The 27,030-nt window shown below is 44.5% G+C and overlaps 1 protein-coding gene across 9 annotated transcripts in view; it reads right to left on the reverse strand.

The window, feature by feature from the left end:
* Positions 1-27,030, reverse strand: part of LOC135220710 (endoplasmic reticulum junction formation protein lunapark-A-like) — a 249,695-nt gene that overhangs the window by 79,426 nt on the left and 143,239 nt on the right. For all 9 annotated transcript variants that reach the window (XR_010315766.1, XR_010315765.1, XM_064258125.1 and 6 more), the window contains one exon: positions 3,938-4,174. Coding sequence is in view for 7 of the 9 variants with exons in the window: in XM_064258125.1 (XP_064114195.1) it covers positions 3,938-4,174 (237 nt within the window). In the remaining 2 variants the exon portion in view is untranslated. The remainder of the gene's footprint in view (positions 1-3,937; positions 4,175-27,030) is intronic.

Consider the following 27,030-nt stretch of genomic DNA (forward strand, 5'->3'; position numbering starts at 1 on the left):
CTTTGACCACTAATGTATAAATATTCTTTTAATGATAAACATGTTTGTTCTTTGGCATACACAATACTACATTGCACTGTAACTAAATGAATTGTTTTTGTTCAGTATTTTATAATAATCTCATAACTTACAGTATAACTCGTATAACACGCGATCTTGCATATCATGAGACCCCCAAATTTTCACCCTCAAACAATTATTTGATCATGTATCGCATGTAACATGCTAGTTCAATTTTTGAGACAAAATTAAAATAGGCTAACCTCTTTTCCTCCTGTTTATCCCAATTTCTAGTTAGGATAATCCTTTTTCCTCCTGTTTATCTATCCTAGTTAGGCTAACCCTTTTTCCTCCATCTCTTTATCTATCCCATCTTCTAGTAAAGTTATGAAGAGTAAATGAGAAAGCTGAATCGTCAGTAATGTTATACTTGTTGTGTAAACGTATACAGCCAGAAACAGCTGATTTACTGTGAACTGAATCTGATAACTATAGCGGCTTGTTTGCATTTCAACCATCATACGAGAGTAAAAAATTATCTGTTATGTTACAAATGACGTTAAAAAGAATAGGACTGATATATTTTTACATGACTATATCCTTATTCTCTATGGAGAAAAGATCAGCAAGAGCATATACTGCTAGTTGTAGCTGAAGCTGGGGAAAGAATTTTCATCTGCTAATGACTATTATCTTGTATCGACAGCATGGGAACTTTGGTAAACAAAATTTGAGAGACGTTTTTTAATCAAAACTATTTGGCATGAAAGAACACATTTTATTATGTTCACTCTGATAAAAGATAAATATGTAAAGCTCATAGTATTCTGATGAAATCAAGTGAAAATATCAAACACAATCTGTTGATTTTTTTCTACACAAACTTGCCCTCAGCACCATCTACTAATGAAAAAAATAACTAAATTTTGTTCACTATATGAATTCAAGTGATATTTTGACTTGAAAAAACTTTGTATAACGAAAATAACCTTGTCCCATATTAATAGAGGATCTCGAGATTCATTTATGCTAACTAGAAGCAAAAAATCGCTCTGATTTGTATATTTTTACATGACTATATCCTTACTCTCTATGGAGAACAGATCAGCAAGGGCATATACTGCTAAATTTAAGCTGCTAGTTATAGTTGAAGCTGAGGAAAGAATGGTCATCTGCTAAGTACTATTATCGTGGATTGGCAAAATGGAAACTTTGGTATAGCATCATCAAACTTGACCGTAAACAAAATTTGAGAGAAATGAGTTTTAATCAAAACTATTTGGCATGAAAGAACACATTTTACTGTGTTCACTGTGATAAAAGATATATGTATATAAAGCTCGTAGTATTCTGATGAAATCAAGTGGAAATATCAAATGCAATCTGTTGATTTTTTTACACAAACTTGCCTTCAGTGCCATCTACTAACAAAAAAAAATAATTAAATTTTGTTCTCAATGATATATATTCAAGTGATATTTTGACTTGAAAACACTTTGTATAATGTAAAATAACCTTGTCCCATATCAACAGAGTATCTTGCAATTCATTTACACTAACTAGAAGCAAGAAAATTGCCCCGATTTGACTTCAATACAGCAAAACATGATTGCTATTTTTGTATTTTATAATACGTAATATGAAAATACATACATTATTGGATGCAGTGAAGTAAAGCATAACTTTTTGAAAGATCCATGGAATAGATGCATACTCATTGTTTGTATTTTATCAAACAATACTATGTAGTATGTGCATATTACATATGCTAATTTTATACCTCATGTATGATGTGACCCCCTTAAATTAGCTCCAAAATTAGGTCTTCAAAAGTTGCATGATATACAAGTAAATATATGGTATGTTTCAAGTATTATTTGGTGTACACTAATTAGTGTAGACGAGAAAAATAAGTAAATTAATGGTCGATTTTGGTGAGATTTTGTTTACGTTTCTTTTGTCTGGCAGTGTAGTCAGTGCTAGCAGCTTGGACCATCCTTGCTTATGTCACAAAACATTGAACAGGCCTGCTCTCTCCGTGGTCTTGTCCATTCCTGAGGGTGCGCAAATAAGCAAAAACCGCCATTAACCGAAACTCAAGTGATTTATGGCGTCATAATGGTGCTCATGGTGCTGATAACTGGTTATCAGCCCCATAAGGGTGCTTATGATGCCAATAACCAGAACTCGTTCTGTTATGGTGCCATAAATTGCAGATTTTATGGAAGCGCCACAAAACCGGATCACTGATAACTGGGGACTGCCTGTATTATTAATACAGGCAGTCCCCAGTTATCGACAGACTTGGTTATCAGGTATCCGGTTTTATGGTGCTTGTCTAGTGCCATAAAATCAGCGATTTATGGCACCACAATGTGCCGAGTTCTGGTTATCGGCACCTGCCATAAGGGGCCTTATGGCACCATAAGGATGCTTATGACATGCCATTATGGTGCTATAAATTGCAGTTTTGGTTAATGGCAGTTTATGTTTATTGGTACACCCCCGTGAACGGAACCCCCACCGATAATTAAGGACTCCCTGTATTTCAAAATATTTATAAACACAGTACATACTGCATGTACCATAAGAATTTTCTCATCTCAGAGAGAGAGAGAGAGAGAGAGAGAGAGAGAGAGAGAGAGAGAGAGAGAGAGAGAGAGAGAGCATTATAATTTTAATGTTTTAATGTTATTTAATTTACACATAAAAGCTTGAAAACTTATAAATTACATAAAGAAATTGAACAAACACCTTCACAGGGTTTCTCCAGGATTCAAAAATGTTGCATTTGTGTTCCCTTGTCTGTAAAATACTCCCTTATGATTATTAGCTAGGTTCCAATGAAAAGTTTGTGCTTATTGTAAATTCGCCAACTCAAATCGCATAAGATTGAGGTACTACCGGAATGAAAATCTTTTTCGATGGAACTGATGTATCTACGATTTTGTGGACCACAAATACTGGGATACAGTATTACAAAAAATCAAGCACAAAGGACAAGAAAACTTGAAAAGCTTGCCATAAACGCAATCAAAAGGTTTCTGAAAACATCAGGTGTTAATTCTTTGGAAACTTAACATCAAATCATCTTCCTCAAACTTATGATGAAAGCCCTGAGCCATCAAAGCAAAAGGATGCCTAACCAGCAATCATACCCTTCTCAAAAAAGAATAGAAAGAGTAATCTCAGCACAGTTTACCAATACCTCTGCAGTTACAGCCAACTGGTCAGCCATATTTTCCTCTTTATTACTTCTACATTATTACAGCCTGTAGTGCAAAATACAATGCATTTCACAAGTGATGTCACCCACAAGAATACCTTACATAAATTCTGGGAGCATCTGCCCTATGAGAAACATTCCTGACCCTAGTAGGACAACAGTAAGTAATGTCAAATTACCCATAAACAACTATAGGCTTTAGACCATGCATCGATGCATTAACATTTCTTAAAATTAATAGTTGCACAATTAAGATAATGACTTTATGCAGCTAGATGTTTTCATGTCTACAATATGTCATGAGCTGAATAAAAAATAAATAAAAAGGTATACAGAGCTTAAATATCACTGTTCTATGTCATATAAATAACAGTGAATAACAATCAGTTTGAAAGACACCACTTCATTGGAATAAATTCTGAATTAAAAACTTTTGCTTGCTATTGAAATACTGAAAGTTACTAATGCTTATGTTTAGCATTGAGCTTTTCAATTTATGAAAACCTCTTGAGTTATTTGCTGCTTGCAATAAGGCAAACAAGGTAAGAATAGCACATGCATAATATGCATAATAAGGAGGAGTGTTTGAACACTCCAGTTAGTAATGAACTGCTTCTCCATTCATGAACACGAGTTAATAATCAACATAGTACTTGCTACAGCTATCTACTTTTAAAATTAAACATCAACTTACAACTATTCTACACTAACCTTCTTCCTCTGCACCACCCTCTTCCTCCTCCTCCTCCTCATCATCTTCTCCAGATGATGAATCTTGCTCCTCTTGTTCTTCTTCCTCATCTTCCTCTTCCTCTTCATCCTCCTCCTCTTGGTCTTCTGTGGCTGGTATTGGAGGAGGAAGCTGTGGAGTAATGGTTTCCAGTCTAGGGGCAAAGGGACGTTGCTTACGAGCAGGATTCCAGTAGAAACAATATGCACACCTGAATGCTGTTAAAGTTTTACATAGTAAGTAATTCTAATTTACCAGAATGCACAATGAAAAATACAATGATGACAGTTTTGACTCAAAATCAAATAAATATCTCATATCTGAAAATTACAATACAGCAATAAAATCATCCAAAAAATTAAGACTAATGCTATACATTCCATGCCCCATATCCATTTAGGAATCTTTCTCACACAATCATTACAGAAATAATCTATTACTACCATTATTCCCCTTTCCAGATGCATGAAACTGCAGATAATACCAAACTCTCATTACATAACATGACAAATTTTCTAAAACAATTTGTATTTGTCATAGCTACAAACCTGAGGTCTTAACAATAGGATAATTTCCAGCACCTAGCTGGATCCGGTTAAATCGCGGATGAAAGCAATAAATCTTGTGAGATCTGGCAACGTGTGCGTATATTGGGTGAAAAGTGGTAAAGGACCACTCACCTACGCCACCGTGTCAGTCTTTTCTTAACCGCCTGGGCGAGAGTTGTGATTGACCTCTCTTGGCCTTTACCCAGTTCAGTGCCCGTTTCGATTTGTGTTTAGTGTGTGCGTGTGTGTGCTGTTATTATGGCTTCTTCTGCTCCTTCTCGGCCTCGTCAATGTGTGTGCCCCAGAACTTCAGGTTTTCCGTGTTCTCATTTTTTAGCTTCGGCCAATCCACATCACATGTAGTAGGTGTCGCTCTAATGTTTGTACAATAACGAATCCTTGCACAGAATGCTGTGTGTGGCCTAAAGAGCAGTGGAAGTTGTTTTATAGCAAGAGGGAGTATCGTAGGGTTTCTACTCCTCCTTCGCAGGAGGGTTTTTCTTCTCCTCTTCCTGATGCTTCATCTCCTGCTGCGGTCACACCCCATAGTAATGTAGTGCCTTTGTCCCCTTCCTTCACTTCCATCGAATCATCATTGGAAGTATCGGGAGGACCTCAGGCTGATTTTCGAAATGTCGACCCTTCTTCGGGAGTTAATGTGATTCCCAAGAGGGAGGACGCTTTTACATCATTGTCTTTTATTGCAGAGTTAGAGGTGTCCAAGATGGCGGCGCTTTGGAAGTCAATGGGGCTACAGGGTTCTCCGTCCTTGGAGGGTTTGCTGACACACTTCATGGATGCTCGCTACCCCCCTCCTCGTGCTTGCTGTCCTGGTCCTCCCCCCTCCTCCTCATCTTCGTGGGTAGCCGAGGTCAACAATATTGTATTGCTCCGCCAGTAACAGTTGCCGCTTCTTTGAGTCAGAGGGAAGCCGTGGCGTCAGCCCCTCTAGTGACGTCACGGGATCAGTCATTTTGTATCCCTCCGCCAGTGGAGTCTGCTTCTCGTTCGGATCAAGGGGAAGCCGGGACGTCATCGCCACTAATGACGTCACTCCCAGTCGTCTCCACTGCGTTGCCTCACTCATCTGTGTCGCCATCGTTTGCTGCCATGACGTCATCTCTGCTGTCTGGTTCACTGTATCTCCCTTCCATGCTGTCGGACCCTTCTCTTGCTGATCTGTCTGAGGCTTTATGCCAGGCGGTTCTTAAGAGATTGGACTCTGTTTTGGAAGATAAGTTGGCTGCCATGGCGGTTGGGAGGACTGGAAGCAAACTTGTTGCATCGCCCCCGCCTCCTGCAAAGAGATTGCGTATTGGGCCAGTGCTGTCTTCCTCTCCTTCTCTCCCATCTCCGCCGTGTCGGCATATTAAGCGTTGGAAGGCTAAGGACTTTGCCCTTTCTTCGCCTGCGAGTGAGGAGCAACACGCCTGTGTTCCTGAGAGTGTTGGTGTTTCAGAAAGTGTTAGTGTATCTTCCCCTGTACGCTCTGCAGTGGTTGCTTCGCCCCCTGCATCGAGTCGAGTGTGTGTTGCAACCTCCCCCGTTCGTGCACATGTTGCAGGCACTCCCACTTCTCCGTCTCCAGGGCCTATTTTGTAGCCGTAAGGATCTCAAGGCGCTTGTCAAGAGGTCAAAGGTTGTGAGCATGGAGTTCCAGGAGTTTGACCCCCAGGGATTCTCATTTGCTCTCGAGTGTTCAAGATTCCTCTCCAGCTCATGTTTGTGTGTCTGCCACGCCCGTGCCCGTTCCTGGCCATGTTAGGAGTCATCTGTTGGGAGAGCGCGTAGTGATGTTCCTGGTGTTGTGGTTAGTTCGTTGCGGGAGTCGACACTTGGATCCAGCCAAGACAGCTTAGTTGGTGTTTCAGGCCGTTTGGCTGCTGGTTTCTTCCGTTAATTTGAACGAGGAAGGCATTTTACATGACCCTGCACACCCAGGCATTTTACATGACCCTGCACACCCTTCTCATCATCGGTCTCCGTTGGCGGAGCAGCAGGAGGGAGACACGCAAGAGTTTTTGCCTTCCATTTCAGAAGTTGTCGATCTCATTCATGGTTTCAACAATTTGGAGAGTAGGACTCGGGCTCGGTCATCTTACACTGGAGGGCTGCCTTCAACTCATAGACGTTGATATGCTGCTGTTTGTCCTCCAAACTACAAACGCCCAAAGCAATGAGATCGCCTAAATGAGCTCCCCAACCTGAGAGGGAGGCATCTGAAAAAGAGCTTGTCTGCTACTACCTGATGAAGGGACCATTCTGTGCCTACCACATTCCCTTTGCCCGGGATATACCTGGCTGAGAGCTCTACCGAATAGCTGACCGCCCATGGTGAACCTTGACGGTCAAGGCGTGAAGTTGACGTGAAACCAGGCCCACCCTGCCTGTTCACATACGTGACCACCGTGGTGATGCCCGACATGAGAATGACAGAATGACCCTCTACTTTCTCCCAAAATTCCTTCAGACCCAGAAAGGCTGCCTTCAACTCCAAGATGTTGATATGCTGCTGCTTGTCCTCCAAACTCCAAACACCCAAGGCAATGAGGCCACCTAAATGAACCCCCCAACCTGTGAGGGAGGCGTCTGAAAACAGATAAATGAACCCCCCAACCTGTGAGGGAGGCGTCTGAAAACAGAGGGAAGTCCAGGGGGAGAGAATGCAGAACACCCCCCTTCAAGAGATTTCGGCCGTCCAACCACCAACGACGGTCTCTCTCACTTCTACAGACAGAGGAACCCTTATTAGGGGTGAGTCCCTCGCCGGCGACCAGAATTCCCTGTCTCCATTGCAGAGACAAAAGATGAAGATGCCTATGAGGGACCAGCTTCTCCAGAGAACACAAAATTCCCAGAAGAACCTGCCACTGATGAGCTGACTGATGCGGTTGTGACAGGAGGTTGCGAGCCACCACTCGCAACTTCTCCAACCTCTGATCCAACGGAAAAACCCTTGAAACCGCCGTATCGATGACCATGACCAGGTAGAGGATCCTTTGATTGCGTGCGAGCAGACAATCTCTGTCCTACAGCAGCTTCTCCCTGGAACCTGCCAAGACCAACCAATCGTCGAGGTACCTCAGGATACGGATCTACTGAGCATGGGCCCAACTTGAGACGAGAGAGAAGACCCTTGTGAACATCTGAGGGGCTGTGGTCACCCCAAAGCACAGGACTTTGAACTCGAAGACCTTGTCTCTGAGAGAGAAGCGAACGAACTTCCTGGATGAAAGATGAATGAGGATCTGGAAGTATGAGTCCTTCAAATCTATCAACAGCATGAAGCTGCTTTCCCTCAGAGCTGCAAACACTGAAGGTGGGGTCTCCATTTCGAACCTCATTTTCCTGATGAAATGATTCAAGGTGGATACGTCGATTACAGGCCTCCAACTTGCTGATGCCTTGGGCACCAAGATGTGACTGTAAAATCCTGGAGACAGACGCAACACTTCCTCTATCGCATCCTTGTCCAGCATCTTCTGCACTTCCTCCCAGAGCCAAGAACTTCACAGAATCTGGGGGATACACCCTCCTGAGCAGAGTCTTGTCTGAGAGCAGGGGAGAGAAGTCGAATGGCAGTAGATACCCCACCAGAAGGACATCTACTACCCACTTCTCCACCCCATTAACTCTGCCACTTGGCCCAATGGCCTGCCAGGCACCCCACAAGCCGTGGCACAGGAGAGGGAGAGGTGCCTAACCTACAGATGACCCCCTTTACCTCTGCCCCTGGGGCTCCTTCTCGACTTAAAAGAGCGGGAGCGAAAGGGACGTTGGTCCTCTGACCTAGGCTGGGACGAACGGGGAGGCCCTGTCGAAACCGAACTCCTTGACGGCCTACCAGGCAACAATCTTCGTGACTGCTGCTGGGCAGGGGAGGGAGGAGGAGCAGGACCTCTCCAAGAACAAGAATCTGACTTTGACATAACCTGGTGCACTAATCTGTCCTTCGTGACAGCCCGGCGCCAATCTATCGCGTCCTCCAGCTAAGTCTGAGGAAACAGAAATGGAGATTCCAAAAGATCCCCATTCCTCAATTCCAGCAAGGACTCAGTGTCAATTGATCTTCTATCCAGGACAAAGCCGCATCTCTTCTAATCAGGAGAAGGTTACCCCATAAATTAATGCTGAGGTGTAGAAGATACGAGAATGCCTTGAGCCCAGACTGCAACAAACTGGCAAGAGAAGAAGCACTCGCCAACCTCTCTGGGGACCTGTCAGATGCTATCTTGGCAATGACTGCCGACCAGAAGTCCAGCCAAGAAACCGTTTGCAACATGGAGGCTGCTGTAGACTCCAAAGCTGAGGCATCCTGTGGAGACAAGGACGGAGCTGCCGACCTCACCTGCGCCAAAGTCAACCCCAGCTTCAGACAATGACATCCAGGTTAAGATGACATGACATCAAGTAGGCAGAGTTTGTAGCATAGTACTTCCTCTGCCTCGTGAGAGGCGGGGGAAGCAACTTGGCAGAGCCCCTTGAGCGAAGCGACCCATCCCAATCTGAAACAGAGGCATTTACCTTTTGTAAGAATGACTGGACACAATGCGCCTTCTTCATGTAAACCAACAGAAGAGCCAGCCGCCAAACAGCCCGAAACGCCAACTAACCTGATGGGCTGGATCCAAGCACCAACTCTGCACACAACCAATAGATGACTCACGTACATGGCCACGTATGTGCATGTGCGGGGCGGACGCACGTACATGCAAAGGTGAAGTGTCTCAAACACTCGAAATAGAACGAGAATCCCTCTGAGTCGAACCCCAGAAAGCACCAGGAGGAGGGGCAGACAAACACTCCTGCTGCACTATCTCCACGCTCACAACTTTCAACCTCTTCACAGACGCCTTGAGATCCTTACGGCGACGAATAGGGCCTGGTGTTGGAGAAGCAGAAGAATTTGCAACATGTGCACAAATGTGGGAGGTTGAACACACTCGTGCCTCGATGCAGAGGATGAAGCAGCCACTGCAGAGCGCACAGGGGAAGAAACACCAACACTCAGTAACACCAACACTTGCAGACGAAGAGAGGGCAAAGTCCTTAGCCTTCCAACGCTTGATATGCCGACACAGCGGAGATGGGGGAGAAGGAGAGGAAGAAAGCCCTGGCTCCTTACACAATTTCTTTGCAGGAGGCGGGGACGATGCAACACACTTGTTTCCAGTCCTCCCAGCCAACATAGCAAACCTATCTTCTAAAACAGAGTCCAATCCCTTAAGAACCGCCTGACACAAAGCCTCAGACGGATCAGCAAGAGAAGGCTCCGACGACATGGAAGGGAGATGCAGCGAACTGGATGGCAGAGATGACGACACAGGAGCAAACGATGCAGACACAGACGAGCAAGACAGAGCAGTGGAGGAAACTGGGAGTGACGTCATTGATGAAAGTGATGTCACTAGTGGCGATGACATCACGGCTTCCCCTCGATCCAAAAGGGAAGCAGACACCACTGCTGGAGGGATACAAAATGGCTGACCCCGTGATGTCGCCAGCAGTGCTGGCGCCACAGCTTCCCTCTGACTCGAAGAAGCGGCAATCACCACTGGCGGAACAATACAATATGGCTGACCTCGGCTACCAACGAAGACGAGGCCAGGAAGAGGGGGGAAGAGCCTGAACAGCCTGAGGTGGGGGAGGCGAGCATCCAAGAAGTGTGTCAGCAAACCTTCCAAGGAGGGTACACCCCATGACACAAGCGACCCCCAGAGCGCGGCCATTTTGGACGCCTCTTATTCTGAAACAAAAGAAACTGATGAAAAAGTCTCCTTCCTCTCATGAATTAAATCAAGTCACAAGGAAGAGGGAGCAACATTACATAATAAATCAGCCTGATGGCCTCCCAATAGTTCCAATGACGAATCGATGGAAGAAAAGGAAGGAGACAAAGACACAACACTCGCATGGGGTGTGACTGCGGCAGGAGACGAAACATTGGGAAGAGAAGAAAATCCCTCCCACGAAAGAAGAGTAGAAACTCTACGTTGCCCCCTCTTACTATAAGATAACTTTCACTGCTCTCTAGGCCACACATGGCATTCCATGCAGGGATTCGTTATTGTACAAAAGTTAGAACAACACCTACTACAAGTTTTGAGAGGATCTGTCACTGAAGAAGCCAAAAAATGAGAATATGGGAAACCTGGAATACCCGGGCACACACGTTGTCGAGGCCGAGAAGGAGCAGAAGATGCCATAATAAAAGCACACACACACAGAAACACAAGTGAAAATGGGCAATGAACCATGTAAAGGCTGAAGAGAGGTCAACCACAACTCTCGCCCAGGCGGTTAAGAACAAGACAATTTTGTGGCATGTGGGTTGTGGTCCTTGACCACTTTTCACCTGGTATATGCATGCGTTGCCAGACCTCACGAGATTCCTTGCTTTCATCTGTGATTTAACCAGATCCAGCTAGGCGCTAGAAATTATCCTTTTGTTAAGACCGAAGGTTTGTTTGCATATGAACAACAGGAATTTGTGGATATTTTTCATAGAATAATACACAACAAATAGGTGAATTTTCCATGAATAATGGGGGGGAAATGCTCCAGAGAGAAATCCGTGAATGCAGGAGTCCACGAATCCAGAGAATGCGAATACGGGGGTCCACTGTATTACGGTTAGAGAGAGAGAGAGAGAGAGAGAGAGAGAGAGAGAGAGAGAGAGAGAGAGAGAGAGAGAGAGAGAGAGAGAGAGAGAGAGACTGGTGCTCCAGTTAGGTTGTTACACTGACATATCCATTACCAAATGTCAATTAATAATTGTGAACTGAGAAATATGAAATTTTCATTATTAAAATGAAGTTTTATTGTATACTTACCGAACAATTATACAGCCGTGATTTCCACGAGCGGCAGGATACTAAATTCAAATTTAGCGCGTAGGCGTCGCCAACACTGGTGGTGATGACGTCATCTCCCTCCACTCACAGGAGAACCAGGTACAACTGCCCAGGTGAATCCAATTCTTTCTGCCCGTCCGTCCACCTAAGGGGAGGAGGGTGGGTATAATCATAATTGTTCGGTAAGTATACAATAAAACTTCATTTTAATAATGAAAATTTCATTTTTATTGTAGTGTCTTACCGAACAATTATACAGCTGATTACACATTTATGGGAAGGTGGGATTCAGTGGACCACTAGTATTTCTAAATGGTTACATTTATTACAATACCAGTAAACACTCAAGGTGTCTGTTGTACCTTACCTTGTAAGAGAGCTACAGCAGACTGTTACTGCCTCTGGTCGGTGCTCTTCTTACTATTGTAGAGGAATTGGAATTTGACCAAAGTTAGCCTCTACAGGAGTGGAATCCTTCCGTAGTTCAAGCGAGTCAAGGCTGACTGACGGAGGATAGCAATAACAAAGATTGCCCTTGCCCTGGGCTAAGACCAGAAATTCAATCATACAAAACATTTTGTCACCAACACACCAGATTTAAAAACATATATACCCAACCATTGTAAAATCTGACCTAACAGACTGGTGAGTATCCCAGGTACTCAGTACCCCAGCTTCCCTTGAACTCGACAACCTATTCAAGGTGAAAAGTTAGCATAGAGGTGACGACCCCTGTGCCGTTTCTCCCAACACCATGCCAGAAACCGCCACCGGACCTAACGTTTTACAATTCTCGAAAACCGTTTCTATCTCTTTGAGATAATGACTCGCAAAACCGAATTCGATCTCCAGAACGTGCTCTGAAGAATCGAAGCTAAAGATAAATTCTTTCTGAATGCTAAAGAAGTTGCCACTGCTCTAACCTCGTGAGCTTTAACTCTCAGAACGGAAAGATTGTCGTTCTCGGACTGCGAGTGAGCTTCCCTGATAAGCTCTCTAATAAAGAACGATATAGCATTCTTAGAAAGAGGACGAGAGGGATTTTGAACCGAGGTCCAGAGCTTAGAAGATTGTCCTCTAATACCCTTAGAGGCAAACAGATACTGCTTAATAGCCCTGACTGGACATAAGAGCCTTTCTTCCTCCTCATGTCCAACCAAATCAGATAAGTTCCTTACCACAAAACTCCTCGGCCAAGGATTAGAAGGATTCTCATTTTTGGCTAGAAAGGTCAAAGATACCGAAAAAACAGCATTGCCTTGAGAGAAACCGACTCTTTTGTCTATAGCGTGCAATTCGCTGACACGCTTAGCAGAAGCTAGTGCAATAAGAAAAAGTGCCTTCTTAGTCAAGTTCCTGAGTGAAGCCGACTTCAAAGGCTCAAACGGTGGCCCCATGAGGAACTTAAGCACCACATCTAAGTTCCAAGCCACTGTATCCTGCGGGAGCTTAGTGGTTTCGAAAGACCTAATGAGGTCCGACAGATCCTGAATTGGAGGAAATATCCAAACCTCGATGTCAAAAAACCGAAGAGAGCATGGCTCTATATCCTCTGATCGTCGAAGGAGCCAGTTTCTTAAGAGTTCCTAAGAAATAGAAGAAAATCTGCTATTTCTGTTAAAGAGGTCGCAGAAGTAGAGACTTTAGCACTTCTACACCACTCTCTGAAGATTCTCCACTTCCCTTGATTGAGTTTGTTAGAAGACTCTCTCCTACAACGAGCGATAGCTTCTGCAGCTCTTCTTGAAAACCCTTTCGCTCTGACAAGATTCCGGACAGTCTGAACCCTGTCAGAGCTAGAGCGGACAAGTTTTGGTGGAACCTCTTGAAGTGAGGTTGTTTGAGAAGCCACTTCTCTGGAGGAAGAAGTCTGGGGAAGTCTACTAACAACTGGAGAAGGTCCGGGAACCACTCTTCCTGGGCCAAAAGGGAGCGATTAACGTTAGTGTTACATTGCTGTGCGACATGAACTTGTTCAGCACCTCTCTTATTAGAGCGAACGGAGGGAATGCATAAGCTTCCAGACCCGACCAATCCAACAGCATTGCGTCCACCGACCAAGCTAGAGGATCTGGGACTGGAGAACAAAAGAGAGGAAGACGGTTGTTCCTTGATGTCGCGAACAGGTCTATTGACGGTCGTCCCCAAAGGCGCCAAAGTTTCTGACAAATCTTGTTGTCCAAAGTCCACTCCAGAGGTAACACTTGCTGTTGACGACTTAACTCGTCTGCCGGGACGTTCATCTTTCCCGGAACAAATCTCGGGACTAGCTGAACCTTCGCTTCGTTTGACCACAGGAGGAGATCCTTGGCTACTTCGTATAGAGAGAAAGACTGAGTCCCCCCCTGTTTCCGCACGTACGAGAGAGCCGTGGAGTTGTCGGAATGCACTGCCACTACCCGACCTTCTACTAAGCTCCGAAACTGTCTGAGCCCCAGGAAAATTGCTAAAAGTTCCTTTACATTTATGTGGAACTTCTTCTCCTTCTCCGACCAAGCTCCTGAAGTCCGTTGATTTCCCAGCAGGGCTCCCCAACCTGTGTCCGATGCGTCGGAAAAGAAACTGTAGGTTCGGGAGGATGGGTCGTAAATCTAACCCTTCTTCCAACCTTGCTCGAGAGAGCCACCACCTTAGGTCCTCTTTTATTTGATCTGTGACAGGAAAGGTAATCGAGTCTGGTTGTGTCTTCCTGCACCAAGAGGCTCTCAGGAAAAACTGCAGAGGTCTCATGTGCAGTCTTCCCAACGTCACAAATTTCTTCACTGACATCAATTTGCCCAGGAGCCTCATCCACTGATTGGCAGAACTTACCTTTTTGTCCAAGAACTCCTGAACTGTCTCCAGACAGCCTTGAACCCCCCTCGTTCGGGGACAGCAAAAGCCCGAAAAACTTGAGCATTCAGAATCATCCCCAAATAAAGGATGCTCTGAGATGGAACCAACTGGGACTTCTGTTTGTTGACCAGAATTCCTAACTTTCTGGCAAGATCCAGAGTTGTTCCAAGGTCCTTCATGCACCGACTCTCTGATTCCGACCGGAGAAGCCAATCGTCCAGATAGAGGGAGATTCTTACTCCTAATATGTGCAGCCAGCTTCCTATCGGGGATAGAACCCTGGTGAAAACTTGAGGAGCGGTCGCTAGTCCGAAGCAAAGCGCCCGAAACTGAAACACCTTGCCTTCGAACATGAACCTCAGGTACTTCCGAGATTCGCGATGTATCGGAATATGAAAATAAGCGTCTTGCATGTCCAGAGAGACCATCCAATCCCCCTGTCTGATGGACTCCAGAACCGACCGAGTGGTCTCCATATGAAATTTTGTTTTCTGGACATGCAAGTTCAGGGCGCTCACATCCAAAACCGGCCTCCAGCCCCCTGATGACTTGGGAACTACAAAAAGGCGATTGTAAAAGCCTGGAGGAAAATCCCCTTCTATCTGTTCTATCTCGCTTCTTTGAGAACAAGCGCTTCCACTTCTGCGGCTAGCGCCAGAAATTTGTCTGAGCCCGGAGAGTATGCCTGGAATGGAATTGGCACAGGTGAGAGCGAGGGAGGTGAAACGAGAGGAATACTATAGCCGAACTTGAGTACTTGCACTACCCAGGCTTCTGCTCCTCTGTTTTCCCATTACTCCCAAAACAGAGCCAGCCTGGCTCCCACTGGTGCATGAAGAACCGAGCTTTCATTTGGAAGGTTTGTTAACCTTGGCCGAGGCCTTAGACTGAGGTCGCAAATTCGACTTCGGCCGAAAGAAGCGCTTGGGTTTTCTCCCTCGAAAAGGCGCTTGGGCCAGAGGAGAAACCGAAGGAACAGTCTCCAAAGGAGCTTTAGGTCTCTTAGTAGACTGTGCCAGTAAATCCGAAGTAGATTTCTTATCTAGCGCAGACGAAATTGACAACACTACATCATCTGGAAAGAGATTATCTTTCACAAAAGGAGCAAACAAGAGAGCAGACTTCTGTTGGGAAGTAACCCTTTTAGAAGCAAAGGAGCACCAAAGTTGCCTTTTCTTAAGGGTACCAAAGGCGATGAGCGAAGCTAACTCATCACATCCATCCCTAATGGATTTGTCCGCACAGGACAGAACACCAATCCAATCCTCCGATAACTGAGAAAAGAGAAGGACAGTCTTCGATCTTGGCCGCTAAAGCGCCAATAGTCCAATCAAGGAAGCTAAAGACTTCCAAAAGTTTAAATTGATTCTTTACAACGTGGTCCAACTCAGGCGCTGTAAAGAAAACTTTCGCTGCGGCGAAAGCAGATCTTCTAGAGGAGTCGATTAAACTGGAGAAGTCTCCCTGGGAGGAGGCAGAAACTCCCAGAGAAGGAGCTTCCCCAGTTACATAAAACCTATAGCTCTTACGAAGCAACTTAGAGGGAGGGTAAGCAAAAAGAGCCTTCCTAAGTCTCCTTTCATAGACCATCCATTTCTCCGTCTCTTTCAACGAATGTCTAACGCTTTTAGATAGAACAAGTTTTGGGAGGGTGAGAGGGTCTGAAGTTTTCCTCCTCATCAAAAAAGTCGAAGTTGGGGAGCGCGGAGCCGCTTTCTCAAAATAATCTGGATAAGATACCAGAAGAAATCTAAGAGACGTGAATAACACGAGAGGTGATGTGAATCCTCCTCCTCTACTTCTTCTTCATTCTCCGATACCGCCGAAGAAGTAGACGGAACTACAACCGGATCTGAAGGTTTCGAACCACCCTTGGACTCATTCATCCAGTTGGTTAACATCTCTAACTGCTTGCGCAAAGGCGCCAGAGACGAATCAAAAACAGTTAACATAGGCTTGGAAGAGCCTAAATGTTACAGCAGGATGGCGGAAAAACTACTTTGCGCCTCGCTCGGAGCCGCCGAAATTCGAGGCGAAACAGGCGCATCAGGCGTAACCGACGAGAAAGCGCCTAAAGAAACACCCTTAGAACTGCTAGCTACAGCGCTAAAACCACAATCTCTACTAGTAGATGGAGCCGAAAAAGGCACAGATTGAGGCGACGAACGAGCCGCTAACGGCCGAGGCGCAAACCTACTCTCAGGCTCCTTATACCGCTTGACTGGAGGAGGCGAAGAATCGGCGCCTGGACACCTCTTTAAGGGACGCGAAACGGGCGAATCTCGCCAAGAGCGCCGCGCGACCGGAGATGAATCGCTTGAATCATTCGAAAGGCGTCTGACCGCAACACCTTTCCAACGCTTAACCGAGCCCTGTTGAGGCGCAACAGGCTCAACAAGAGAGACGCCTGTCTGTGGGCAAATCCCGATCGACTCCCTTGGACTTCCGGTATGTCTTCTCCCCGGTGCGGGGGAGCTGGACAGTGACCTTTGTCTAGGAGACGTGTCAGGGACAGACAGACGCACCCTCAACTACACTCTTACCTGAAGCCGCTTTCTCCAAAAACGTCTTAACTGAATTACCAAGTTGCAAAACCGTATTCGCTAGTACCGAAAATTTCTGATCTAACCTCGATTCCAGACTGGCAATGGTGTCGGAAGAAACTACACGGGAAGCCGGAGAAGTGGGATTAGTAGGAGGAATAGGAGGTGTAGTTAAAGGAGACATAACAATTTGAGGAGAAACAGAAGGAACAGATGCATCGCAAGACGAAGCAGAGCTAAGTCTACTTTCCCTAAGCGCTGCTTTTCTAATTCTGTCTTTAGCTAATTTCTCCGAGTATGAACTAAAAAACTTCCATTGAGAATCAGTCCAATCACTACACTCGTTACATGTTCGATCTGCTGAACAAACCTGTCCCCTATACTTAACACATTTAGTGTGAGAATCATACTCTAACTTGGATAATCTAGTTTTACATCCTGAGATGCAAAACCTAACTCCCGACGGACTAGAATCCGACATGGCAACGCCTAAATAATAAGCAAAATAACAACAACGCCAAAAAAGAGTACTTCACCAATTCCGAAGATCAAATCCACAAGAAAAAAGCGAAGCAAAGTCATCCAACCGCACCGACCACCGATGTTCACCGGACGCCGGCAGGAAAAGAATTGGATTCACCTGGGCAGTTGTACCTGGTTCTCCTGCGAGTGGAGGGAGATGACGTCATCACCACCAGTGTTGGCGACGCCTACGCGCTAAATTTGAATTTAGTATCCTGCCGCTCGTGGAAATCACGGCTGTATAATTGTTCAGTAAGACACTACAATAAAAATAATAATTTAACAAACCTGTTTTAATATATCTAATCATATTGTATGTATTATTACCATATCAAATTATAATATATGACAGGGAGATCTACCATTTGCATTCTGGCTTTGTTTACATTCTTCAAATAATCAGCTAATTTAGTTTTACCAAATCATCACCCTCTTTAGTTGCAGAGTGGAACTTGATTCAGAGATATGTTTCTTTAGTAAATTATCAAAGCTGGATTTAAATATTGCATCTACTTTATTCACCAACATAGTAAATTAATTGAAGTTCATGTGTCTTTTTCCCAGTTTCAGATGGTGTTTTTGCCTCCAAAATATTCTGCAGTCTGCTTGACTTACGAGACTTGTTTACTAAAGACCAATATATGTCCTTGGAAGTATTTTAAAATGAAATTAAATGGTTTTGTGATATTGATAGTTTCTCAGTTATCCTTGATACATTCATGGGGATTAACTTCCAACGGGTATTACTCTGCTGATAATAATGTCACAGGCAATGAGCATTTGTCACGATGTTACCATATATTTTTCCTAAGGGAATGCAAAGTATTTTTTCATGATGGTTAGCTTTGCCAAACAGTTTAAACATCTTGAAAATAATGATATTACACATTTTTGGTATGATAATTCCAATAATTATTATCTTTATATTCATGTACCAACTACCTTACATCAGCTGATTGAGTTATTTTATTTAATAAACTGGGAGTCGTCTTATGCAGCAAGCATACCTCTAAACCTACATTTTTACTTGAAAAATTGGGGGTCGTCTGGAAGACCGAGAAACCTAACGAACACGAGGCGAGCCGTGGCCGCCATGTGCCAGACCAGGTGGCCTTATTTCGTACCTAAAAAACAATAAATACAGGCCCCTGACTGACAAAGCACAAAAAACACAGAGCAAAGAAAGGCACGGGTTACTCCTAGTCTGCTAACTAAAAGGATGGCCACCAGAGGCGCGGCAGTCGGCGTGGCGTGGGGCGTAGTAGTAGTAGTTGCCGCCTCGGCCTGTGGGTCGGCTCTCTCAGGTGGGGGAATTTGGTGTAGGAGTGTTCTAAATGGCAAGAGGTTCGTGGTAGTGGTATCACTCGCCCCAGATACCATACCGACACCCTCTTTTTATTTAGGGTGAGCGAGTCCGTTATATTGACATCTTCTTGAATTTATTTTTTCTCTGGTATGTGTTAGCTCATTTACCTTAGAAATAATGAACTTAAGGATTATTTCACTAGGCGACACGAACCCCTCGCCCAGAAATAGATTTTTCCTACGTCAAAATCCTTTTTATTTCCCTCAAAGCTGACACAAAACTAAAATATTTCCACTATACAGTAATACCCCAAACCTACGCGAGGTTAGGTTCCAGACCCCCTAGCGCAAGCGGAAGTTTCGCAGAAGTTTGGCACAGTTTCTGAAATTGCTAATAAATGTTTACTTCTAGAGTTTGAACACTAAAAATGACTCCAATCATCCTCTCTAAGTATTAAGCTAACTTTTAAATGAAATTAAAGTTACTGTAATTTGATTTAAAAGTTAGTTTAATACATACCCCTAAAAAAGGAATAACTGGTTGGCATAAAAATAGTTACAGTAACTATGTACATACGTATCCACTTTTGTATGTACACTAAATTTAACCCTAATTCATGGGATCCCATTTTCTTTTTCTGTCAGAGTAAGTTTTCTTTGCCATACTAGGTAACCTTCATAAGTCTGTCATAATGTAGTCGCACAATTAAATAAAATAAAGAAGACATGTATGTACATAAGTAATGTTTGCAGAGGATGAAGGTAAAATTAAATAAATTTAAAATCATGAACTAGTGAGAGAGCTAACTACAGACGAGAGAGAGAGAGAGAGAGAGAGAGAGAGAGAGAGAGAGAGAGAGAGAGAGAGAGAGAGAGAGAGAGAGAGAAATCATGTAGGAAAACTCTGGAGGGTTATCATCTTTAAAAAGTGCAAATGGGATCACATCTTGTGAAAGTACATTAATTGTATGTGCTGTAATTACGTAACATAGTACATACAGATTGTACCAGCACTTTTCTCCGAAGTTAAGAAAGTAATTTTCACTGAACGACAACTCTGATGTTTTACTAGTTGATCATGGAGTTCTTATAGTGACTAACACTGAATTACCTACTGCCTTTGTATTATTTTCAAAAATATAAATAGCATGCACAAAATCTCTGCATTGATTTTACACTTAAAAGCATGAAAACTTATGCTAATTGTAGTATAGTAGTACGTACTTCAGAAATTAGTTTTTGAAGGGATATCATCTTTAAAAAGTGCAGTAACTTTGTGAGTGGGTATCACATCTTCGTTTTACCAGACCACTAAGCTGATTAACAGCTCTCCTAGGGCTGGCCCAAAGGATTAGATATTTTTACGTGTCTAGGAACCAATTAGTTGCCTAGCAACAGGACCTACAGCTTATTGTGGGATCCGAACCACATTAAGAACATGTCTGTGGTGGCCAAAATTCCTTCATCCTCCATTGTAGAGACCGAAGGTGTAAGCCTTCCTTGTGGTACTAGCTTCTCCAGGGAAGTTAGGATTCCCAGTACTACCTGCCACTGCCTTGCTGGCTGTGTTTGTTTTCCCAGAAAGGCATTCACCACTTGTTTGCATTTCTCTATTCTCTGGTCTGTCGGGAATACTTTGGCTTCTATTGTGTCTATAACCATTCCCAGATACTCCAAACGTTGACTTGGATCCAACTGCGACTTCTCCTGATTTATCACAATACCTAGACTGTGACAAAACTGCAGGAGGGTCCCCCTGTCCCAGAGTAATTTCTCTCTGGACTTCGCTATCACCAGCCAATCGTCTAGATATCTTATTAGCCTGATCCCGAGCATGCGCCCACGTCGACAAGAGAGTGAAAACACTTGTAAAAACTTGAGGAGATGTTGTCAATCCGAAGCACAGGACTTTGAATTCGAAAGCTTTCCCTGCAAGACTGAAGTGGAGAAATTTCCTTGAAGACCGATGGACTGGTATCTGAAAGTATGCGTCCTTCAGATCGATTGTCAGCATAAAGTCCCTGATCCTGACTGCTTGTAGAACTGTTTTTGGAGTTTCCATTTTGAAACTGGTTTTTCTTATAAACAGATTCAATGTTGACAGGTCTATTACTGTCCTCCACTACCCATTGGCTTTGGGTACCAGGAAAATCCTGCTGTAGAAGCCTTTTGACGGACTGGATACTTGTTCCACAGCCCCTTTTTCCATCATCTTCTTCACTTCCTCTTGCAGAATAATGGCTTTCTGAGATTCCTGAGTATAAGCGAAGTGAGGTAATGGCTGTTCTGTCAGGGGCGGGGTTACCTCGAATGGAATCAAATACCCGACCCTGAGAACATCCACCATCCACTGCTCTGCTCCCAGTTCCTGCCACACCTTCCAGTGATTTGCCAGGCAACCCCCCACTGGTGTGGCCGAGTGATGAGAGGCGCCCATCCTATCTTCTTGAGCCTTTCCCTCTTCCCCTACTTCCCCTTCCTCTGTTGTTTCTATTGTGAAAGGGCCGACAAACTAATCTCTTTGGGGAAGAGGGTCCTGTTGCTCTATTAGGGATGTTATGTCTCACTGTCTTCTTCCGAGGTATTTGCTGTTGCCTTACCTCCATAGAGGTAGCTTGACTGTTAGACGTTTTCCTAACTGCCTACTGTACCAATCTATCGTTAGTGTCCATCCTTCTTCTATCTATAGCCTCTTCCAGTATGACCTCTGGCAACAGCAATTGCTACTCCAAGATATCCCCATTCCTCATCGCTAACAGGGAATCCAAATCAACAGTGCGGCTTAGTCTAGCCAACGCTGCATCTCTCCTCATTAACAGGATATTTGCCCAAACATTGGCACTTAAGTTTGTCAAGTACGCAATCGCTTTGGAACCTGATTGTAGTAATCTAATGAACAATGATTCATCCACTACCATTCTTGTCACTTCTGAGGATGCAATCTTCGCCACTGCTGTTGACCAAAGATCTAACCAAGAAGCAGTCTGAAAGACAGAAGAAGCTGTTGCTTTTAACGTAGCAGCCTCTTGGTTAGTCATCGAAGGGCACTCCATTTTAACTTGATCTAAGGTTAATCCAGGCCTTAACCTTACCACATTAGGGTTCACTTGTCTAACAGCCACAGGGACCCTCGGTGTCCGTAATATTTTCCTTTGTTTCATCATTGGAAGAGGAATAAATTTAAATGATCTATTAGATCTTAAGGAATTATCTCTTCCTGCAATCTGTGCGTTTACGTGTTGTAAAACAGAGTCCGCATGACTCGAACAAGGCAATTCATACGACACCTTGGTATCCCTTTTCAATCCAAATACCATGTCAATTCCCGGAGGAAGCATACTGGCAGGTGTTTCTGTCTTCTCCAAAAGGTTATTGAATTGACGAATCAAATCAATCACCTCTGCAAACAAGGCCAGAAACTCTTGGTTTTCTCCTTCCTCCGGCTCTAAGATACTGTTCTCCGCCACAGGGGATGTTATCTCACCCCTATCCTCTGACAAACGGCCAGGAATTTCGCAGCCGCCTGCCCCTACAGCCGCTGTCTCTTTGATCTCTGATGGCCGCTGCTGGCTCAATCCCGAATAGTCAGCAGGGGAACGAGAACGCCTCACTCTTTCTCTGCTCACGGATCTAGAGCGAGAATCTCGTCTAGACCTCCAAGATGAAGGCTCCCTTGAAACTGATATAACTTTGTCTCTATTAGGATTGCTATTGTTTCCGAGCGTCGGAGAATTCGGCCACGATCTTTCATCCAGACAGACAATGCCTTCCACGAACGTATCAGAGGAGGTTGCCAACTCTCTATTCTTCGTTCTTTTAATAGGAGCCTTATCATCCTTTGTCCGTATTTTGAACGGCCTTACAGGCAAAACTGGAACCTGCATTCTATTATTTGCTGCACCTCTCGCCGCCAACGTTGGTTTTGCCAGCGGTATCGTAGTCTTTGTAATCTGTACTGGCAACTCGGCGTCAGCCGCTAGTCCATTGGCCGTCGCCTCTCTCACTTGTTCGGACTCTTGCAAACGGCTTCGTCCGCTAGCTTTGTGCTTACCAGTCACTGACTTCCCAACTTTCCTGCTGACTGGGATACGACAGTCCTGGTCTGAAGATGAAGAATTCACTCTTCTCCTCTTAGCCCGAGGATCAGTCACGAAATCCCGAATCCTCCAACACTTGACTGGCGCTCGCCATGACGTCATCAAACTTAGCGATGAAGAAGAAGACGAAGAAGAAGACGAATCACGCCTTTTCTTTTTGTCTTTCTTAGCCATTCTCTTCTCTATATCCTGTAATTTCTTCATTACACTGTGTACTGCTGAGTCAGAAAGCGTATTTGAGTCAGGGTGCAGCTTCTGCTGGCATCCGCACGTTTGCCGCCAAACTACCCCCCACGTTCTGCATCGCTGTAAACATAGAATTTGATGGCGTAGCCGCGGCACTATTTCCCATAAATTGTAAGCCAGGGGGATGAGGAACATTCAGCGCTGCCGGACCCTGCTGGAATCGTGACGCCATATAATGCGCCAGCAAACCCTCCAAGGTTGGTACGCCTGGTAGGCCTAGCGCTGCCCACGTACCTTCCATCCTATGCGCTTCGGGGGCCGGCGCTTGGAACAAAGACGGCGATGCTCCCCCCCTACCTGCTGGGAACAAAGGAGCATACATATTATGCATAAAATTACCCAAAACCCCTCCTGACGTTTCCAATAACGAATCACTAAGAGAAACCGAAGGGGTATGGGACAAATCAAAAGCAGGTGGCGAAACATATGGAGCAGTCTGATTTATTGCCGATACAAAAGAAGCCAGTAAGGTTTGTTCATCCAAAGATGGCGTCACCTCCTTCCTTTTGTACTGGCCTTTCTCATAGAACTTTTTCCACTGTTCCACCGACCAACCCCGACAAACAGAACATGGATTAGTAATCGTACCAACGTTTTTCCTGCACCTAATACACGTTGGATGAGGATTCGTCGACACCGAAGTTAGGAATCTAGAACATGGAAAGCCACTGACTCTGGGGAATTTCCTTTGTTTCCTCTTCGATACAGCAGAAGATCCCGATGGTGAAGCGAAAATTTCCATCATACCACTTATACGCTCTTACCGATCACACTCACACTGAGCACACCTCAGAAAGAACAAGTAATAAGAAAATGAAAATGAAATGGATAACAAAAACGGCAAACTGAAAACCGGCTTTAAATCAGATAGACAGTAAACACGTCTTATCTTAAAGGCGGTAGGAATATAACTGGTGGGTCACAGGACGCCGAGATCATTCTGGGTATACATGCCCCGTGACCTAGTATAGATGCCAATAGTCCCTGGATCTCACAAGTGTAATTTTAATTCTACATGTTTCCAGCTTGGCGCTAGTAAATCCTAATGTTAAGACCGAAGGTTTGTTCAGTATATGAACAAATTTAAAATACAAATTTCATTATGTTATTCTCGAGCTAAGCTAGTCAACAGTTACTCTCGTCCTAAGCTGCTCTCTCAAGCTAGTCAACAGTTACTCTCATCCTAAGCTGCTTTCTCAAGCTAGTCAACAGTTACTCTCATCCTAAGCTGCTCTCTCAAGCTAGTCAACAGCACTCTCAAACCTAAGCGCTCTCTAAAGTAGTTAACAGTTACTCTCGTCCTACGCTGCTCTCTCATGCTTTTCAAGTTGCTCTCTCTCTCTCTCTCTCTCTCTCTCTCTCTCTCTCTCTCTCTCTCTCTCTCTCTCTCTCAATGAAATATGAACTACTTTATCATAACATGTTATTGTCATGATACAATAAAGTTTGTTCATACTTACCTGGCAGATATATATATAGCTGTATTCTCCGACGTCCGACAGAATTTCAAAACTCCCGGCACACGCAGTGGGCGGCCAGGTGGTTAGTACCCATTCCCGCCGCTGGGAGGCGGATATCAGGAATCATTCCCATTTTTCTATTCAGATTTTTCATACCACTGTCCCTGAGGGGAGGTGGGTGGGTACTTTAATTATATATATCTGCCAGGTAAATATGAACAAAATGATATTGTTATGTTACAATAAAGTTCATACATACTTACCTGCAGATATATACATAGCTAAGACTCCGTCGTCCCCGACAGAAATTCAAATTTCGCAGCCACTCGCTACAGGTAGGTCAGGTGATCTACCGGCCTGCCCTGTGGGTGGCAGGACTAGGAACCATCCCCGTTTTCTATCATATTTTCTCTCTTCCACCTGTCTCCTGCGGGGAGGCTGGGTGGGCCTTTAATTGTATATCTGCCAGGTTAAGTATGTATGAAACTTTATTGTAACATAACAATATCATTTTCATACAATCAACTTACCTGTCAGATATATTCATAGCTGATTGGCACCCTTCGGTGGAGGGTAAGAAGACTTTAGCGAGATATGTGATCTATGGCCAAGAGTTCTTGTGGGTCTGCCGATGGGGTCTTACCCACTTAACTTCAGCAGAAGCCTAAAAGGACTTTGTCAATGGTGCTGATCCACTTATATGACAATACACCTTATGAAGGAGTACACAACCATCCCGACCACCTGATCCTAACCATGTGTTAGAACTAAGGATTGTTACGAGTTATCCCCGAACTCGTCACAACAACCGTAACTCAAAAACCACTACGCACACATACATAATTTTTCAAAAAAAAAAAAATTATACTCAACTAATTGGATATGACGAGAATTCTCTTATGAACCAACATAGACGGCCGCCGTGCGAGCCCTGAATCCTCCATTGTTCGAAGAGATTCTCGACCATATCCAAACAGAGAACAGATATACATTTTGAAGGATTGGTGTCGGCTCCCGTACCCAGAATCGTATCTGCGATACGATTAGGACCTAGAGAAAAGCATTTCTCATACGTCACACGCACGTCTTTCAAGTAATGAGATGCAAATACTGAGTTGCATCTCCAATATGTCGTATCTATAATGTTTTTAAAGCGACATATTCTTATAAAACGAGAGAGACGTCGCAACGCTCTTACTTCATGAGCTTTTACCTCAGTAGTTTGTATTGTTCGTCAGGACAGACCTTATGAGCGTCCGTAATGACGTTTCTTACAAAGAACGCTAGAGCATTCTTTGGACATCAGTCTTGTGGGGTCTTTTACCGCGCACCAAAGACCTTGTCTAGAGCCTCCCAACTGACGCTTCCTCTGAAGATAGAACTTCAGAGCTCTAACAGGGCATAGAGACCTTTCTGCTTCTCTGCCTACGAGACTAGACATTCCTTTGACTTCGAATGACCTAGGCCTGGGCTTCGTGGGATTCTCGTTTTTCGCTAAAAACAAGTCTTAAACGAGCAAATCGCCGAGTCTCCCTTGAATCCTACTTTATCCTGCAGAGCTTGTAACTCACTAATTCTTTTGCCGTCGCTAACGATAAAAGAAATAGGCATTTTCTAGTTATGTCTCTAAATGATACCCGATGCGGGAGGCTTGAATCTATACGAAGACAGATATTTGAGGGACTACGTCCAAGTTCCAGTTCGGAGGTACTGGTTCCTTAGACTTTGAAGTCTCAAAAGATCTTATGAGATCGTGGAGATCTTTGTTATTTGCCAGATCTAAACCTCTGTTCCTGAATACAGCCGAGAGCATACTCCTGTATCCCTTTATTGTGGATACGGCTAGATGAGATTTTACTCTCAGGAATAGCAAGCAAATCAGCAATTTCCGCTATAGAGGTAGAGGAGGAGGACAACTTCTTGGCTCTACACCACCTTCTAAAGACCTCCCACTTCGGACTGGTTATACTTTCGTAGTGGAGGTTCTGCGAGCTCTCACGATCGCGCTGCCACTTCGCGAGAAAAGCCTCTCGCTCTGACAAGTCTTTCGATAGTCGAAAGGCAGTCAGAGCGAGAGCGGGGAGGTTGTTTTGATGGTACCTCTTGAAGTGTGGTTGTTTGAGAAGATCCGTCCATTTCTGGTAGGGATCTTGGAAAGTCTACATCCACTCTACCACCTCCGTGAACCATTCCTGGGCCGGCCAAAAGGGGGCTATTAAAGTCATCCTCGTCTCTTTTGACGCCACAAACTTTTTCAATACTAACCCCAGGATTTTGAATGGGGGAAAAGCGTAAACGTCCACTCGAGACCAGTTTAGCAGGAAGGCGTCTACCATAATTGCTCTTGGGTCTTCCACGACCCGAGCAAAACACTGGAGCCTTTTTGAAATGTATGTTGCGAAGAGATCCACATGAGGAGTTCCCCACAGAGACCAGAGATCGAGACACACTTCCTCGTGCAGAGTCCATTCTGTATGAAGGACCTGGTTCCTCCTGCTGAGCCTGTCCGCCCTCACATTCCTTACTCCCTGTACGAAGCCTTGTTCAAGCCAGGGAGGATGTGTTCCTGTGAGACGTCCAAAGTAATAGGTCCCTCGTGAGTTCGTAAAGGAACGAGGAGTCGCTGTGTCCCCTCCCTGTTTCCGAATGTAGGCAAGTGCGGTG

Source organism: Macrobrachium nipponense, chromosome 2 (genome assembly GCF_015104395.2).
Source record: "Macrobrachium nipponense isolate FS-2020 chromosome 2, ASM1510439v2, whole genome shotgun sequence".
NCBI lineage: Eukaryota > Metazoa > Arthropoda > Malacostraca > Decapoda > Palaemonidae > Macrobrachium > Macrobrachium nipponense.